Source organism: Antechinus flavipes, chromosome 2 (assembly GCF_016432865.1).
Source record: "Antechinus flavipes isolate AdamAnt ecotype Samford, QLD, Australia chromosome 2, AdamAnt_v2, whole genome shotgun sequence".
Taxonomy (NCBI): domain Eukaryota; kingdom Metazoa; phylum Chordata; class Mammalia; order Dasyuromorphia; family Dasyuridae; genus Antechinus; species Antechinus flavipes.
The window spans coordinates 229264055-229282788 of record NC_067399.1 but is presented as its reverse complement, the minus strand read 5'-3'; the positions used below and the strand labels follow the sequence as shown (position 1 = coordinate 229282788).

General features: G+C 38.9%; 1 protein-coding gene across 3 annotated transcripts in view; it reads left to right on the top strand.

The window, feature by feature from the left end:
• KANSL3 (KAT8 regulatory NSL complex subunit 3) overlaps window positions 1-18607 on the top strand; it is a 38811-nt gene extending 20204 nt beyond the window's left edge. For 2 of the 3 annotated variants that reach the window (XM_051976407.1, XM_051976406.1), the window contains exons 8-22: window positions 92-193; window positions 289-360; window positions 1114-1188; window positions 1407-1564; window positions 2328-2391; window positions 2815-3015; window positions 3470-3626; window positions 4959-5036; window positions 6809-7000; window positions 7936-8020; window positions 8489-8643; window positions 10249-10358; window positions 11225-11447; window positions 11776-11909; window positions 15893-18607. In XM_051976407.1, the coding sequence (XP_051832367.1) occupies window positions 92-193; window positions 289-360; window positions 1114-1188; window positions 1407-1564; window positions 2328-2391; window positions 2815-3015; window positions 3470-3626; window positions 4959-5036; window positions 6809-7000; window positions 7936-8020; window positions 8489-8643; window positions 10249-10358; window positions 11225-11447; window positions 11776-11909; window positions 15893-15913 (1827 nt within the window). In that variant the 3' untranslated portion in view covers window positions 15914-18607. The remainder of the gene's footprint in view (window positions 1-91; window positions 194-288; window positions 361-1113; window positions 1189-1406; window positions 1565-2327; window positions 2392-2814; window positions 3016-3469; window positions 3627-4958; window positions 5037-6808; window positions 7001-7935; window positions 8021-8488; window positions 8644-10248; window positions 10359-11224; window positions 11448-11775; window positions 11910-15892) is intronic. The other variant, XM_051976408.1, reaches the window with a different exon arrangement.
• Window positions 18608-18734: the final 127 nt, after the last annotated feature.

Sequence of the window (18734 nt, the reverse complement as noted above, 5' to 3'; positions counted from 1 at the left end):
GAGTTAGCGAGTCTTTGAGAGGAATTGAAGAAGCATAAAAATTTGCTGTTGTGTATAGTCTTTATTATAAAGACACCCTCATCTTCTGTAGGTCATCCCAATTGCCACCCATCTCCTAAACAATGGGAGTGGAGTAGGAGTTCTTCAATGTCTTGAGCACATGATTGGGGCTGTTCGAGGCAAAGTACTAGAGGTAAGAATATTCTCTTATCTCTGTACCAAAGCAGGCTTTAAATTGGCTCTGCAATTATCTTACTCTCTTTTCTTTCTTTTTTTTTCTCCTCAAAGATTCATAATCATTTCCCCCACAAACCTATCATCTTAATTGGCTGGAATACCGGAGCCTTGGTGGCATGTCATGTAAGTAATTTTTCATCTTTTTTAAGGATCGTTCTTTAAAGATTTGGGATGATTTACAATCTTGAGGTAGAAATTTAAATGTGTGTTTTGAGATTTGTTTACTCTCCAGCAAAATTTGAATACTGGTTTAGATAGATTTTCCAGATGTGCTGAAAAGTTTTATTCCTCAGGAAGGTAAAATAAATATAATTAGTGAAGTGTATCATTTTTTAATTTGAGCTCAGTGTTTAGGAGTGATGCACCTTTTTTTATATCCTCTAATTCTAGAAGTAGTGTAAAAGAGGGAAGGAAATATTAAAGGAGTGTTCCAAAGAAAGAGGGAGTAATGGGGAGTGGTCATATATTGGATTAGAGATTGAAAGTTTTTCTTATTTGAGATAGAGAACTGTTTTTTGAAGTTGTCCTGATCTCATTTACTAACTGGGGAAGAAGTGAGCAGGCCTATTAAAAAGGGAATTAGAAGATTGTGGAATTTATAGCTTTAATATTCTTCCAGGTTCACTTCAGGGCCAGGTCTTTTAGGGTTATATGACTATTTGCAAAATGATACCCTTTATATTCTTTACTATTTAATCCAACAATAATTTATTAAACACCTACTTTATGAAAGATAATGCCCAGTGATGTCATGAATGGAAGACCTAGAGATCAGAATAATATTGTAGAAGTTAGGATTAATTAATAGATTGGATTACTTAATGAATTTTTGTCTCTTCTTGAAGAGCCCTACACCAACAATTGTATTATTTTCAGGTGTCAGTGATGGAGTATGTCACTGCAGTTGTCTGCCTTGGATTTCCTCTGCTTACAGTGGATGGGCCCAGAGGGGTAAGGATAGGATTGAAATTATGGGCTGTTTATTAGAATGGGAATGGAAAAGTCACTTATCACTACAGTCTCCCTCTTTTGCTCCATTCAACTAAAGGAATTTTCGTATATCTAAGAAATTTTCTAGTCCTACTCCCTTTTCTGTCTAGATTTCCAGTCAGCATTTACTGAATATGTGTTGTTTGGTTAATATCTTTTAAAGATTTTTCTCTTGTCAGGATGTGGATGACCCTCTCCTGGACATGAAGACTCCAGTTCTCTTTGTTATTGGCCAAAACTCCCTACAGTGTCATACTGAGGCCATGGAGGACTTTCGGGAGAAGATCCGTGCTGATAACAGCATGGTGGTAGTTGGAGGAGCTGATGACAATCTCAGGTAGGCACATTTGGGGAGTATTTGCTGCTTCTTGATGGATTGTAAAGAGTTATGCTAGAGTAGTTCAAGTGAAGTGGAAGAAAACATCCTCTAAATATGGGCTCTCTGGGTCTCAGTTTTCTCAGAAGATTGAGCAGCTAGGTGATATGGTGGCTAAAGTTATCATATCTGGAGTCACAAAGACCTATCTGGCTTTAAACACTTCCTAGCTGTGTCACCCTGGGCAAGTCACTTAACCTTGTTTGCCTCAGGTTTCCTTATCTGTAAAATGAGCTGGAGAAGAAAACGGCAAACCACTCCAGTATCTTTGTCAAGAGAAGTCCAAATGGAATCATGACCGAAAAAAAAAAAAAACCTGAACAGTGAGGAGATTGGAGGAGGTGCATTGCTAAAGATTCCTTTTAACTCTCATTCTATGATGACTATATTGGGAGGCAGTATGAAGCTCTGAGTGGACAGAGTACTTGATTAGGAATTAAGAGTCCTGCGATAGAGCTCCCAATTCTTCCACTATCACATTTCATTGTTCCTAGGTCTCGGTTTGCTCCTCTGTTAACTGATGTTGTTGATCTTGATGGTCTCTGAGGTCTTTCAGCTCTGAAATTTTGTGAGTGTGTCTTTTAGAGAGATTGGTCCTATTTTTCCTAACAAATGTTTCTTAATGTGCTCAGAAAATAAATTGACCCAGACATTCATGTCATATGGTAGATTTTTTTTAAGTGAATGATAATCTTCATATAATTTCCTTCTTCCTTTCTCTTAGAATAAGCAAAGCAAAGAAGAAGTCAGAAGGTCTGACTCAGAGCATGGTGGACAGATGTGTCCAGGTAAACATGGTTGTTTTGTTCTTTTCTTTCTGCTTATATCATATTCTGAGGGCTGTTTTATTTTTTTTTCAATCCCAAAATACTAAGTTTTTTTCTATTGGGGCTACTGGGAAATATAAGGCATAGTCTGGGGAAGAAGGAAGAAGAGAAGGAAAAAAAATAGCTTGAAGAGGAAAATAAAAATTCAGGTGGATGAAAGTGGTACAGTAGTGTCAGTTTTAGGTGCCCCTGAAGGGCCCCTCTGTTTAGTTTCAGGAGAATGACTGAGAAGATTTGTTTCACGCTTTGCATGGGAAGGGAAAAGACCTGCTCATCTTAATGTCAAAAGCAGGATGGAGTTGATACTGATTTGAAAATGTTTCTGAGATTGTATCTCAAGGGTGACACTGATTGACACTGATAGGCATTTCCTGTTTGAACCAGGATGAGATTGCAGACTTTCTGACTGGTGTGCTCACTCGTGCTGAGGGCCACAGTGGCTCAGAGCCTCGAGATCAGGATGCTGAGAAGAAGAAGAAACCGCGTGATTCAGCCCGCCGAGACTTAGCTTTTGAACTTCCTGAACGGGGAAGCAGGCCTACCTCTCCTTCTGCTAAGCTTCCTGCTTCACCTTCTGGGTCTGAGGTATTTCAGCTCCAGGATAACATATGCTTGAATCTGGGGACATTGGGAAGGGAGCTTGTTGGGAGAGAGTTAGGAGCTAAGTGTGTGTGATGAAAAGTGGAAAGAACACTGGATTTAGAGTTGGAAGACCTGATTTAAATTATGGCTTTATTACTTAGGATGTTTATTATCTTGGGCAAGTTACCTAAATACTGAAGCCTTAATTTTTTCATTTCTAAAATGAAGGACTTGTATTCTATGACCTCTGGGTTCTTTTTTAGCCTTAATCTTTTTTCTTGAATCTCCTATTGCTTCAGATTTTACATATTCATTAAAAGAAAATTCCTGCTTGTGGTCTAAGGAGTCTCCTGAAATTATGCTTCTCTCTTTATAGTACCAAATACTGTAGCTTGTTCTTGAATTTAATTATTATAGTCCAGATGACATGTTTTTCTTTATCTCTAATCCCATCCAGGATCTGTCAAGTGTGTCTAGCAGCCCCACCTCTAGTCCCAAAACCAAAATGGCTACAATGACTTCTGCTCCTAAGTCTAGCCAAATTGGCACTGCCCAGCTATTGAAGAGACATGTACAACGGACAGAAGCTGTCTTGACCCATAAACAGGCTCAAGGTACAGATTCCAGGCCTAATGCCAAATGGGTTTCTTTCCCATTTTTTTTGTAATTGTTTTTTAGAACTTAGATTTTTTAAATGACTGACCTCCTTCACCATCCCTAGAGAGGCATAATGTGGAAGATTATTTGTGTGCTCCCACTTCTCCTTTTTTAACATTTTAAAACAGGTTAAATATCAAGGGTAGTCTTGAAATGAAAAGAAGTTATAAAGAGATGTGTTTGGAGAGTGGGGAAGGATAGTCTTCTTTGCTTTGCCTTGTTAAATGGCAGAAATTTTGTGTGATGAAGCTCATCTCTTTTTTACTAGCAGAGAAAGCGATCTCCTTGCTCTTCTTACAGATACCTTCCCTGAATTATTGTTTGTAGAAAGTAGCTTTCCAGAGACTGGACTTTTCCTTTGCTCTGTGACTTAAGAGTCATGATTTTCATGGGTAGAATTTGTAACTGTCCTTACTTCACATTTGATTTGGAGAATTCTGAAATGTGGTTAAACTGAAAAAAATTTTTTGATAACAAATATTGCAAAGGAAGAGGCAAGAAGGAAAGTGTTAGAGAAGGAATTGCTTAAGGGAAGGTAATACTTTTTAAGGGAAGCTGATAATTCTGGCTTTGGTTTGTCAAAGATAGGGTTCTGGTATTATGAAAATTGATTGTTTAAATCAGAACTTTTAACATGTTCAGAATTTCCCTGAGGGATTGAGTGCCTGGAGATAACAGAATTTAATTCCTGCTGTAACTTATATTCTGAACTCAGAGACTGCCTGTCAACCAGGATTCATCTTATCTGCTTATGTACTTTATATTTCTTTATTTGGTGCTTCAGGGGCAGAACTTAAATCTTAGATTCCTTCAAAGTAGTCTAGAAAAATAGTGTTAAGAAGGAACAAAAGAGTGCCATTTCTGTGCTTGAATGTATGAGAGAAAACAAGTTCCCCAAGTTTTTGTGATAGTATTTTTGTGCTCTGTATGTGCTTGGTAGCTTTGTGTTTCATTTTGTTTTTGGCAGAAGCAAAAGTTGAGATGTTAGCTATTACTCCCATTTGGACCATCATGTAAGGCACAACAATTCAGGGAATGTTTAGAGATTGCTTCCTTATAGGCATACTATTATGACACTTATCAGTTAAGAGAATCAAAATGGGCCCTCCCTTTTGCTCAGGGTTCTGAAATGTCCTGAGTGATATTGGTAACTTTAGAACCCTATTAGCAGTGGTTTCAGTTAGCAAGAAGTAATGAGGAGACATCTTTAGGCCCCTTCCTGGTTCCCTCACCCCTTCCTGTCTTCCTTGGCCGGCTGTGATTCTGTAATTCTTTCTGATTCATTCCAGCGCAGTTTGCTGCTTTTCTGAAACAAAACATGCTGGTGAGGAAAACTCTTCCTCCCGGCACCTCCTCCTGTCTCTTTGGTGAGTATCTTTCTCTTGCTTGCCTGTTTCTTGCTTTTTCTGAATCTGCTGCTCAACTTGCTATTCTCACATACAGTCTAGTATGATTCTTTGCACAAAGTAGGTGCTTAATATTTTAGTTGAAATTGTTTGACATTTTACTCAAGTCTTTCTTCTCATTTGCCTTTTATTATATCCTCTCTTCATGTCCCCTTCTCCATAGCCCTATTTCTCATTCAATAAATTTGTCTCTTTGAAACCCTCTTGCCTTGCCATTGAAACCCTGAATTTCTTTTATTTTTTTCTTGTTCTTTCTCCTTCTGCTGCTTTTTATTCTCTTTCACTTCCTTCCCTCCCTCCATCTCATTTTCTTACTTTATCTGCATGACCCTTTTTTGTCTGAAAGCCTTTGCATATGTTGACAGGGTTGTGTTTCTGTTTTTGCTTTTATTTTCCTGTTCCCATTGTGGCCACTAAAGGAAGTAAACCATTTGCAAGCTTTCAGAGCTTTTTAAAAACCTTCCCTGTCTCTCCTCTACTCCTTCCCATTCGGGCTAGTACATCCAGGTCTTGAATGATCCATTTTACCTCTAATTGTACTGTGATAGTGATCAGGAGGAAATGCTTGTGGTTCTAAATCCTGCTGATGAGAACTGATATTCCCCTTTGTGCTTGAATTGGGAAGGAATGGAATGGGATAGTCTCCTGAGGAGTTGACAGCAAACCTAGAGGAGGAGTGAGCCAGTCTGCAGATGCCTATGTGGAAGGAACTTTGGTGAAGAGAACAAGGAAGGCTTGGCCATTCTTGTAGATATGTTTGATTTTCAACTATTCATCAATTAATGAAAATAGGGTGGTTTGTATGACAGGGAGAAGCAATTTCTGAAGAAGGTTGTATGGTTTATTGTTAATCCTGGTCCCTTTGGAACTGGAGCTTTGGGATGCATATTGGGACTCCTCTAGCTTAAGGACATAAAAAAGCCTATTTTTTGGGTTTTTTAAAAAATTTTTATTTAATAATTACTTTATATTGACAGAATCCATGCCAGGGTAATTTTTTTTTTACAACATTATCCTTTGCACTCGTTTCTGTTCCAATTTTTTTCTTGGGGGTTTTTTTAACAGTAGAATTCCTTTAGGTCTCCTACTTTAATAGAGGAAACCCCACAAATTATAGGGACTGGGCAAAACTCAATGTTTCCATGGAAATATTAATTTTTAAAGGAGGCTAGCCTTCCTTCTCTTCTTAGACAAGGGTAGTGGCCACATACTGTGTGATCCTCATCTATTACTGGGGACCTTCTTCTGGTCATGCTCATTTCTCTGCTTTGCTGTGCTCTCTGCGATATTTAATGTCCCTGAGGAAACTCTAGATTTATCATTTGAGAGACAAATGGGATGAATAGAAGGATGGAACTGTTTCAAACACTGGGAAGTATTATCTGTATATGTTCTTTTGCTGGACCCAATAATGATAAGGAGAAATTACCTCATTTTTTTCTTTCTATACCTTCACATTCTCCAGGGTCCACATTCAAGACACAACAGAAGTGTAATATGGGATTTTAGGGTCAAAGTGCTCCTGTGGGATAGAATCTGAGGTCAGGCAGGTAAAGGCAGAATTGACTTTAGTAAATATCTTGGGTGCAAGGCCTTGGACATGGGCTGATCATTCATTTTGAGTATATATGTATGTATATATGTTCTATATGTTTGTGTACTTCTTTGAGTCAGTTTCTATTGTACCTTCCTCAGTTGGAGGAGATCTCAAACAGATCATCTTCATTTTTCAGTTCCCATCTCCTCAGATCAAGCTGAGGAAGCTGACAAAGAAGACCTTCGGGGCCAGCTGAAACGTCAGCATCCTCCCAGCCCCCCTCCAGGCAGCAAGGCTTCCAAGCGAGCCAAGATCAAAGTAACCATTGTCTCTCATGGGGATGGAACTAGTGGACCAAGTCTCCCATCCCAAGGAGGAACCACAGAGGGCAAGTATCTAGGAAAGCTATTACTGTACTAATTAAACACCCAGAGAGCACAGGCTGCCCAATTTATGGCTCTTGCTTTGGGGTCTAGTCTTCATTCTACCTTATAAGAAGCCTATAGTAGAAGCAGACATAGAAGTGAAGCTGAAGAAACCAGGGATTGTCCATTGATGAGAGATTGGAGTCACAGATTTAAAATGGACTTTTAGAGAAAATTTAATTTCAGTCTCTCATTTTACTGTTGAAGAAACTAAAGCCCAAAAAAGAAAAATGACTAACTACTAATTAATGTTCCTAAAGCACAAATTTGATTATGTCATTCCACTATTCAAGAAGCTTCACTGGTTCCCTTTTGCCTCTGGGATAAAATAGGAATTTCATTTGGCATTTTTATACCTTTCAAAATTTGGGTCCAGCCTTTCTTTCTAGATTCATATCATATTACTTCCCCTCATTCATTTTATGTACCAGTCAAATTAAGCCATTTGCCATTCCTGATATGTAAAATGCCATTTCCTTTTTCTTTGTCTTTCCTCAGGCTCTCCCCCATGTTTAGAATGTTCTATTGTTTCTTAAAATATTTTATTCCCTTTGAGACTCAGGTTGCTTTCCTTTTTTAGAATGTAAATTTCTTAGAGGGCAGGGATTTAAAATTTTTTTATACTCAGTGCTTATTAGTGTTTGGCACAAGGTAAGTGCTCAGTAAATGCTCTTTGAATTATCCATGGTCACCTAGTAAAGGGTAGAATTGGAACTTGACACCAGGTCTTCTGACTCCTAGTCCAGAACCCTTATCATTAAGCCATAGTTCAGTTTGAGGTGGGAGTGGTGAGATCAGTCCAGATTTCTTGCATTTTCCCAAGGCTCTGTGATTCTGAAAGGTAGAGGCAGAAGTAGGCATGAACGTGTCAATGTATTTAGAAGCTGTTGTTGTGTAGTTTCAGGAGGAAAGCCCATTACTGTGACTCGTGGGCAAGCTGCTGTAGGTGCCAAGGAGCTAACAGGGCTGCTCACCACAACCAAGTGAGTCTATTTTTTTTTTTAATGTCATTTCTTTTGGTCTCTTCCTGATAAATCACATAAACTGTGGCCTTAGTCAAGTTCATTTTAGATAGCTTTCATGAAGCATTTCCCTGTGGGTTAGGCCTTCTTGGATTTGTATACACAAAAAGTGAAGGCTTTTTGTTTGAAGATCTTCAACCTTATTACCATTACTCATTCCCTTCTTCCTCCCCCTCAAAGGGAGATCTAAAAGTATCCTTCATATCTTAACTGATTTCTACATTTGGTTTCATGCCCTATTGGTAGAATTTGGTTTAGGATATTTGTGGGAATTGTGAGAAGTGGAGTGTCAGAAGGTCAGAGTAATATCTGTGCTGAATATCTCCTGTGCCTTACTTGACTTCCTCTTTATTCCTTAATTATCCTCATAAGTCAGTCTGCCCTGCTGAAATTTGGAACAGTACTTCAACTGTTTTCTTTTCTCTCCAGATCAAGTGCGGCTTCTGAAGCAGTGTCAGTGAACCCCGCTTCATCCTCCATTATTCCCAACAGTACTGCTCCTAGTGCCTTTCACACTCTGCAGAGTCGCTTGGTGGCCAGTGGTGGTCACTGTGTGGCAGCCTCCCCTGGCAGCACACTCCCAGGTACTTCTTGTCCCACCTTGTTCCTGTACTTTTTGGTGTGCAGTTGGGTGAATAGGAAAGGTAATGCTTTCATAGGAGAGAGATCTTATTTGGCCCAGCTTATAAGTATAGGGTTTGTGCATGATGCTGTCATTAGGAATTGGCCAAGACTTCATTCATAAGGGAATTTACTCAACTTTATTTCTTACTGTCAGTGATCCCAATCTACACTTTTGTGCTGTCTGGAGAATTTTGTGAGCTGCAGGTCGATTTTTTCCTTTAAAAAATTTTTTTATTCAATTTGAACTTAAAAATTACAAAAAAAATTTCCATGTTCATAGCATAACATAAAAAAAGACTATGAATTCCCTTTTCATAGTTTTATTTTAAAAAAAAAATTCATATTGTTTATTTTAAATAACAATCTAATAAATATTATACATCATTTTCAAAACTATCCTGCTTTTCTGTGCTTCTGAGTTTTCTTTTGTTCTCTGCTGTATACTTTTTACTTATTTTTCCTCCCTTCTACCCTACCCTGCTCAAGAAAATTAGACATTAGATACAAATAGGTATATATGTAAAACTCTGGATATGGATAGCTAACATCTTCATAAATACTTTGTAGTTGATTTGAATTTTTTTAATATTCATAAACATTTAAAGTTCTTAAGACAATATTGCTGCTACTTTCTCTTTATTGCAGTGCTTTCTTGGTTCTGCTCATTTTATTCTTCATTATTTCATGCAACTCTTTCCTTGTTTTTCTAAAATCAATCAATTCATCATTTCTTATAGCACAATAGTATTCCTTTACAATCATGTATCACAATTGGTTTAGCTATTTTCCAGTTGATGGGCATCCCCTCCATTTACAATTCTTTGCCACTACAAAAAAAGTTACTATAAATATAGAACATATACATTCTTTTCCTTTTCTTTAATCACCTTGGGAAACAAACCTAATTATTGGTATTATTGGATAAAAGGATATTCACAGTTTTCTAATTCTTTGGGCATAATTTCAGATTGTTCTCCAAAGTGATTAGATTTTAGTTCATAGTTTCACCAAGAGTGAATTTTTCCACATCCCCTCCAATGTTTGTGGTTTTCCAAAAATTTTTGCCAGTTTTATACTTGAAAGATTTCTCAAAGTTGTTTTAATTTACATTACCCTAGTCAGTGGTGATGTAGTGCATTTTTTCATATTGATTTCTTCATTGAAAACCTGTCTGTTCCCATCCTTTGACTATTTATAAATTAAAAATGATTCATATTCTCATAAATTTGACAAAATTATTTATATTTTTGATATATGAGATCTTTTTCTGAGCCCATTGAAACATTTTTACACTTAAGGAATGGAATCAGAGATATGTTCCATTAAAATGTTAGGGATTAGCAAGACTAAATGCTTTTCTTCCTTCTTTCTTAAAGAAGGTCCATTTGTCATACCAATGTGCCTCTTCTTTCAGATCTTTTCCCTCTTTCATGCTGAGATTGGTAGTAGAAAGTCTTGGCAAGGATATATATCAAGCCAGGGAAAGCTTGTAGATGGTAAGCCTTCTTTGAACTAAAGTATGAGTAGCTAAGCCTATTGTATCAGTGATGTTCCTCTCCTTCCAGGGTCCACATCTGCTAGTAGCCTCCTTCAGGGTCTCAGCTTCAGCCTGCAAGATATCAGCAGCAAAACTCCTACCCTCCCAACTAGTGCTTCCCCAGGGCCAGCGACTCAGGTAAGTGGTGAGCAGTCTAGAGGTTCTGGGATGGGAAGGTTAGGAGAGGAGTTGTCACAGTCAAGTTGGGATCAGGTCAATAATATTAATAACAATAATAATAAACATTAAATGCAGGGATGGGGAATATCTGGCCTATATGCTATATAATAAGGCCTATGGAATCATTTGCTGAGGTAATCACAGGCAATAAGGAGTTGAAATCTAGACACAACAACCTCCCATGGCTTGAGTTGATAATTTTGTATGGCCCACAAATGTGATGACCGCGTTAGCACCCTGGATACCTTAGAACAGCCAGAGTCAGGATAAGCAAAAGTCCTTGATTTTTATTCTTGGTCTTTAGAGGTAGGATTGAATTGGATGGAAGCAGAATCTACACGACCTCTCCTCTTCGTCTCCCACCCAGAAGTAACCCTGGCTAGTCTTACTTTACCCCCTAGTCCCTCCTACAATTTTCTGTATACACCAATTATCGAGCCAGCACAGCATAGGGGGAAGGGCCATTTTCTAAGCATATGCTTATAGAGTATTGTCCAATCAGTAATTAGCCTTAATTTTTTGGTTGTCCGACCTCAGTGCATCGACTCAAGAGTTTCAGCCCTTTACAAACAAATCTTATAAATAGCCAAATGGTCTTTGGCAGAAAAAAGTTTCTCTACCCCAATATAGTATTTACTATGTGCCATGCACCTTAGAATTATTTTATTTACTCTCACAATAGTTATGATGAGGATTGTGAGACTATCAATTGCTATTAGGGCTTCCCTTATCCATCTCCTCAACCTGCTGTGGTTCTTAGAAACTCAAAGAATGTCATGAAGTGATAAATGTTCTTTTAATACCTGGGCTTATATATCCCACAGACCACCAGTGTGAAGTTGCCTACTCCTATGCAGAGCCTGGGTGCCATCACCACAGGCACTGGCACCATTGTGCGTACCATTCCTGTGGCCACCACTCTCTCCTCCTTGGGTGCCACTCCTGGCGGGAAGCCTACAGCCATCCACCAATTGCTGACCAATGGGGGCCTTGCTAAATTGGCCAGTAGCCTCCCTGGCCTGGCTCAGATTTCTAATCAAGCAGCAGGTGAGTCTTGAGAGAACTTGTGGGAACTAGAGATGGCTAGCAGTATTCAACCAGAAATGGAATGAACCTGGGTCAAGTATAATGAAGAGGGAATTTTTGCTTTGGATGGGAGCTTGGACTAGATTTTTGAGGTCCCTTCCTTTGGTTCCTCCTTTAGAGATTTTGAGAACACAGGCTATTTACTGTTGCTTTTTGAACTTTGAGTAGTGCGGCACAGTTGAACTGGATAGGTGAGCAGAAAGAACCTGATCAGGAAAAAGATGGTGTTGAGAAGACCCCATTCAAATTAGTAGGTTGTGATAATAACTTGAATCCTATTTTTTCTTAGGCTTAAAGGCCCCAACTACCATTACAGTAACTCTGCGAGGACAACCCAGCCGTGTCACCACACTGAGCCCAATGGGCACAGGAGCTGCCTCCCTAGAGGAGTCCACTTCTCAGGCTCTGCCTTCTACCCCACAGGTGAGTCTTTCTAGTAAGAGGTCCCATATGATGTGGAGGACATAGACCTATGTAATAATGCTAGTGGAATACTCTAGCCATCTTTATAATCCATCACTCATCAACTATAGAGAGGAAGGCTTTGCTGAAAATATTTTTTCTTTTTCCAGTAATATTGCAGGTCAGGAGTTTATACAGACAATAACGTCCCCATTTGAGTTAAACAGAGGAAAAAATATAAATGCTTCAAGTTATACCTCTGTTGGGGGCAGCTAGGTGATGCAGTGGATAGAGCACCACCCCTGAAGGACCTGAGTTCAAATCTGGCCTCAGACACTTCCTAGTTGTGTGAGCCTGGGCAAGTCACTTAACCCCAATCACCTCAGCAAAAAAAAAAAAAAAGTTATGCCTGACTTTGCTTCAGTTCTAATGCTTTTTGTTTCTTGCTTCTTTATTTGATCTGAATCGGCTTTTGATCTGAAATCTTTAAGATCACAGAATGGAGCTCAGGAACGCTCTCCACAGATTGGCCCCCCCAGAGAAAACTGGCTTTTACTCTAATCTTGAACATACATTTGCTGGGAGCATAGTTCATATGGGGAGTATCCAATTATTGCATATGGTTCTTGGTTTGATTAGTAAATAAGCTTGGGAGTTGGTGGTTGCAAGTAGTTGGTGGTTCAGAAGCTTTTCATAGACAGCAATCCTGGTAAAAAAGCAGCATCCTTTACCCTAAGACATCAATGAGAGGCCATTCTAGGAAATGTTAATGAACTGATATAGGGAGGAGTCTTGGCACTGTCAGCCATTCAGTACATATTTAGGACCTATTGAGTGCCAAGCATGATGCTAAAATCGGGAGGTACAGACTCAAGAATGAAACATTCCCTAAGGAGCTCCCATTGTTAGTTGATACAATGTATACACATCAATAAAACTAAGTAATTTCAGGGTAAGGGCAAGAGCATTTGCAGCTAAACTGGGTAGGATCCAAAAGAGCTTAATACAGGAAGTGGCACTTGAGGTAAACTTTGGAAGATTCCAGAAATTCTAAAAGGTGAAGATGAGAGAAGAAGACCTTTTAAGTATCAGGGTATGTAAAGTCAAGGAAATGGGAACTAAAACAAGAAGAGCAGTTGGACTGGATTTTAAAATGTGTGGAGAATAATGTATAATAAGCCAAAGAGAGGCAGCTGGGAGTCAGATTAAGAAGTTTGTTAAATATTAAATAGAGACACTTGTATTTTTTATTTATTTAATTAATTAATTTATTTCTGGGGCAATTGGGGTTAAGTGACTTGCCCAGGTTCACACAGCTAGGAAGTGTTAAGTGCCTGAGGTCAAATTTGAACTCAGATCCTCCTGACTTAAGGGCTGGTGCTCTATCATTGTGCCACCTCACTGCCTTTTCCCCCCCCAAAAAAAAAAAAAAAAAATCATGTATTTTATTTATTTATTTATTTTGTGAGGATAGGTAAACATTAGAACTTTTTAAGCAAGGGAATTTTGTGATTAGAACTAAATTGTAAGAATGTCACTTTGTTATCTGTGGGAAGAATAAAGAGTAGAGAGAATGAAGGCAGGACAGGCAAATTATTGCAGTAGTTTCGGTGAGAAGTGATAAGGACCTCTGAAGTAGGGTGGTGATTATCTGAGTGTGAAGAAGGAGATGGAAGCATGAGAGATTGTGTAGAGTTGACAGGATTTGGCAACTGATTGCATATGGGGAGAGAAAAGGAGCATGAATCTAAGATTTTGAACCTTAAAGATAAGAAGTATGTTTGTGCCTTTGACAGAAATACTGGAACAGTTCCCAAGTTTAGAACTGGTGTGGATTTGGAAAAAATATGAGTTTTGTTGTGGATGTATTGTGTTTGAGATATTTATAGACTATCCATTTGAAAATGTGCAATAGCAACAGTTCATGATATATGAAGATAGCTCAATAGAAACTAGGTCTGGTTTTATAGATCTGGGACTGTCCTATGCATAGTGATCATAATTGAAACCATGAGAACTGAGAATAATTCTAAGAGAAAGAGAGAGAAAAGTGTAATGCCGGAGAAACTGAGGCAGGAGAGAGATTAGAGAGTTTTAATATTTTATTAATGGGAGAGTAAGATTGACTGGACAGGACTCTCGTCTCAGATTATCCAGTCAGACAGAGATAAAGATATACTGGGACCAAGGAATTCATGTTGGTCCCAGGGCTGGAGGAGTTTAGCATACAACTACCAGACGCCATACTCCAGCAATGAATGGAGGAACCCCAACTTCTTAAATACCTTTTTGGAGACAGAGAAAGGGAGGGAAAGTTTTTATCAGGGAGGGGAAGCCATAAAACCCTAAAAAATCCGGAGACAAAGAAGTAAAGATATCGTGGGTTATCTTGGAATATTCTAAAGGAATATTGTAAATCCTTGAGGACACAAAACAGTCAGGAATCTACTCTCTTATCTTGCTAATTTATAAGAGATTGAGACAGAACAGTTAAGGAAACTGAGACAGGGAAACTGAGTCAGGACAGTTAAAGAGAACTGTGGCATAACAAAAAGGGCTCAGGATAGTGTTGGATTATGCTCACTCTTAGGGGATTTCATATGGATATTGAACCAGAAAAGGAGAATGAGGAGTTGAACATAGGGTGAATTGGTGAAATTAGAAAGAGAGGAACAATTTTAGAAAAGGATAAATATACCAATTCTCCCTATGCAACAAGAGAACTGTTCGGTTCTGCAAACATATATTGTATCTAGGATATACTGCAACATATCCAACATATAAAGGACTGCTTGCCATCTAGGGGAGGGAGTGGAGGGAGGGAGGGGAAAAAAAATCGGAACAGAAACGAGTGTCAATATAAAGTAATTATTAAATAAAAATTAAAAAAAAAAAAAAAGAAAAGGATAAATATATTGAATGATCCTGGAGTCAGAAAAACCTGAATTCAAATTTGACCTTAGACACTTAACTAGCTCTGTGTTCTTGGCAAACCACTTTTTAACCTTTGTTTCTTCCATAAAATAGGGATAATAGTAGCAATTGCCTTACTAAAGTTGTTGTCAGGATCAGATGAGATAATCGTAAAGCACTTAGTACATTGCTTGGTATATAGTAAACACTATATATAAGTGTTAACTTAAAAAAAAAGATGTGAATCAAAAATTGAAAGTGAATCACCAAGAAAGAGCTGTTCTAAAGGCAGATGATTCTGGGAATTTTATATTTATTCTGTGAGTTAAGCTGTTGTTTTTTATAGAACTAGAGACTAAGTTAGGCATGTTTGAAAACTAAATCAGAGGAAACCCTAGGTAGCAGAACTGTGCCATGATTACATATCATTCCAGCTTGAGCCCCTTGTTTTCAGGGAACTTTTCTGATGCTTTGGATCACCTTACAGGTGGCCTAGTCTCTTGCTCTGAAAAGCTAAACTGAACATAATGCTCCAGTGACTTTGTAGCAGAGTTCTTTATGCCACATATCCTAAATTTCATGAAACCTGTTGGCCAGGAGATGCTAAGGGTTAATAAGAACTGTGAATGAAGAAAACAGTGTGGGTTCTGCTCTCTTGCTCCTTTTATCCGACTATTGTGGGCTTGGTATTTTATGTGAATTTTAATACCTGGTGACTTATGAACTTGCTATTTACAACCATGTGTAATTGGGATTTTGCAGATAGTATTTTTCTTCTTTATTGAATAAGGAAAGTAAGCATGTAGTCTTCATAGATAATAAATTTAATGTATATTGTGTGAGTGGAAATGAATGTTGACTGGCAGTCATTGAGGGAAATGGGGAAAACTGCCTTGATTAGGATATGGGTTTTAGGAAGGGTCTTGCTTCTCTGACTTGATTAGATTTTTATGATGTCTCTAAGAATGAGGATATAACTACTAACCTTGACTCCTGATCCTCCACTTTACCCTTACCTTTCTTCTTGAACTATAGGACAAAGGTTCCTTTGTATAAGTCTTGACTCTGTGCTTTCTCTTTTCCTCCTATAGCGATTGCCACCAGCTCCTTGAAGACCCATGTGTAACATTTCCATTCTCATCATCTGTGATGGCTGCCTTCCAATAAGCCCACAGGCACTCAGATTGCTTTGTGATGTTGCCTGCCTTCTTGAAGACTTCTTTTGAGACTGTTGTCCTTGTTTGCCTGCTCAATCTTCAAGGATAGGCATCTGAGTCTTATAGAGCCTCTGGGCTAGGTAACCTCACTCTTCAGCAAATGCAATACCACCCTCTGGGATCTGCAGATTTTGGCCTCCAGGCCATCTCCTCCTCCCTTTTCCTCCTTTGCCCTGACCCTAATCCCCTTTAAGGCAGCAAAGATCTATACCATTGGGGCTTGCCATTTTGTAGGCAGATTTACCACATGGGATTAGGAGCTTTGATTCTCAAAGAGAAAAAAGCTTCTTCCCCTTTAGTAGGATTACCAAGAGGAAAACAAACAAAAGGTGACATCATTAAGAAGTCCTGGCTTCCGTGATAAGATACTAGCCAAGCCATTCAGGTGACATCCAGGCTGGTCATTAGCCCTTCCCATCCACCATGACTGAACCATGAGTGCGAATGCTGCATTTTCGAGATTGTTTAATAAAGCTGTTTCTCTTTGAAGGGCTCTGTTGCCCTCTGTGGCAAGATTGGGAGGAGGCTTTGTGTGTAAGGATAAGAGGAGAGAGAGCCTAGCTTTCTGACCCTACATGTGGTCACAAAGGCAATACAACAGCTTTCTTCTCAGTACCTTAGGGTGTAGGGCAGTGAATCCAACACAGCTCTTTGAGCTAGAAGTCAAACCAGGATCCCTGAAGTCCTGAAGGCTCGTTTTCAATCCAGTTATAACGAAGGTGATGAGAACTCAGCTAAGCCCTCTAGCCCCTTTTGACTCAACCCATCTGTCTGCTAAGTAAGCAGCAGCATCTGAAGGTGAGGAGAGTGCCCTCCAAGGCCCATTTCATTTCACTGTGTATTGGTTACTTGCAGGAAATAGAGGGCTAGTGAGTCAGGAAGCACTGTAGAGAAGGAAGTAAGTGATAGAACAGTCTAAGGGAGCAGCAGGAGACAAGTTTAATCAAATTATTTTATTCTTGGGCTTAGCATCCCGTTCAACTTTACTCAAACATTGGTGTTTGTGTGAGTTGTGGGGACAGGCTATTAAACCTCAGGAATTATTTGGTCAAATGAATCAGAAAAGGGATTGTTACCAGAGGATGACAAGAAGCCAAGCTGATCTCTGCTACCTGGTGCTGTGGAGTTTAACCTAACATGCCAAATTCTGGACACCTCATGGTGTATGGGAGTCAGGAATGCCGCTCCTTATTTTCTGGGTGACTATATTTTTTATCTCATTTGGAAGTTGGATATTATTAGCTCTAGAGATAATTAAGTAGTAAGTGATGATTATCAGGTCCAGCGCAGTAAGGAGAAATGTCTCTGGGGAAGTTTCATGTTGGAAATAGAGACCATCTTCTTCCTAATTATTTGACATTGGAAAGAGATTTCGGTTTGATATCTTATCTCCTCTTCTTCTCCAACCTCCCTAACAAATTAAGGTGAACTTGGGAGTGAAGAGAACCAGGCTTTTGCTGCTCCAATCAAGCAGCCCAACCTAGTTATTTAGTGGTGGAGGAGTTTACATCTACTGGTATATTATGCCAGGTGGAGGATGGTTTTTCTTGTGCCTCTGTGCCTATTGGACTAAGAGCATGATCAACTCCACTAAATTAGGGCTCTGCTTTTCCTTTGGAAAGGAGACCTCCAGAACAGTTCTCTGTTGACTCCTCAGTGCCACAGCACATACAGAGGGCCCATTCTTTTTCAGGTTGGTAGGTAGCAAGTAGGACCTGCAGTTTTGCTTACGTTTTGTTAATCCTGTGGCTCACAGTGCTCTTTAGATGTGAGGTTGCTAAACTCCTGATAGCACTGAAATGCTGAGTCCTACAGAAGGCAAATTGTAGGAGCATTTGATGGGGAGGAGGCAGAAATTCCAGGTATACTTCTATGGGAACAAATATAAAGCAGAAGATTTAGTTGACAGTGATCCAGACTACCTAGAATTGACTTCTAAGCTAATTATCTACTCCATTCATGTCCCAGGAAAGATCTATAAATTATTGGAGACTGTTCCCTGACATATTAGGTTAGGGTACTGCTGGAGCCAAAAGGTTCAGTCAAATGATGAGCACCAGCCTGGACACTAGGGAAAACAAACTAATACATCATTTAGTCTGATTTGTCTGTACATGTTTCTTGTTGCCATAGCTTGAAAAAGATATGACAGAACTAGAGAAGAATATTATAGATTTGATAAAAAATTAAGTGGTTCTCCAGGTTGGAGAGCAAAGTTAAAAATATGGCAGTTGAAGTCTATAAAATTGTGAAGGGTGAAAATGAATTTGTTCTCCAGAATTGTTAAAACTGAAATGGAGCAATAAAAACAAGTGCCCTTTAGCATAACACAGTAAATCTTGAGGAATTTGTTACTGTCTGTAAATGGTCCTATTCACATATGTAATTGAGGATCAGGAATAGTTTAGATAAATGCATGGAAGATAGATCTGTTGTCATTAAAGAAAATAAGAAGTGCTTTGGAGGACTTCCCTCAACACTGAGGGACCATCGTTAAGAAGAACATGTACCCTGGCTGGAAATGGGGCTGACCTGATGTGGCAGTTCTTATGTTCTATTAACAATAAACTGTGGCGTGCTGCTAACTTATTTTTGGAAATTATTTCATTTTTACCTTTATAGCAACCCTGTGCTTTAGCCCGGATAGGTAGTCTCTTTTCACCATGGAAAAATAGGATCACAAAAATCTGAGAAGAAACTTTATAATATAGAGACC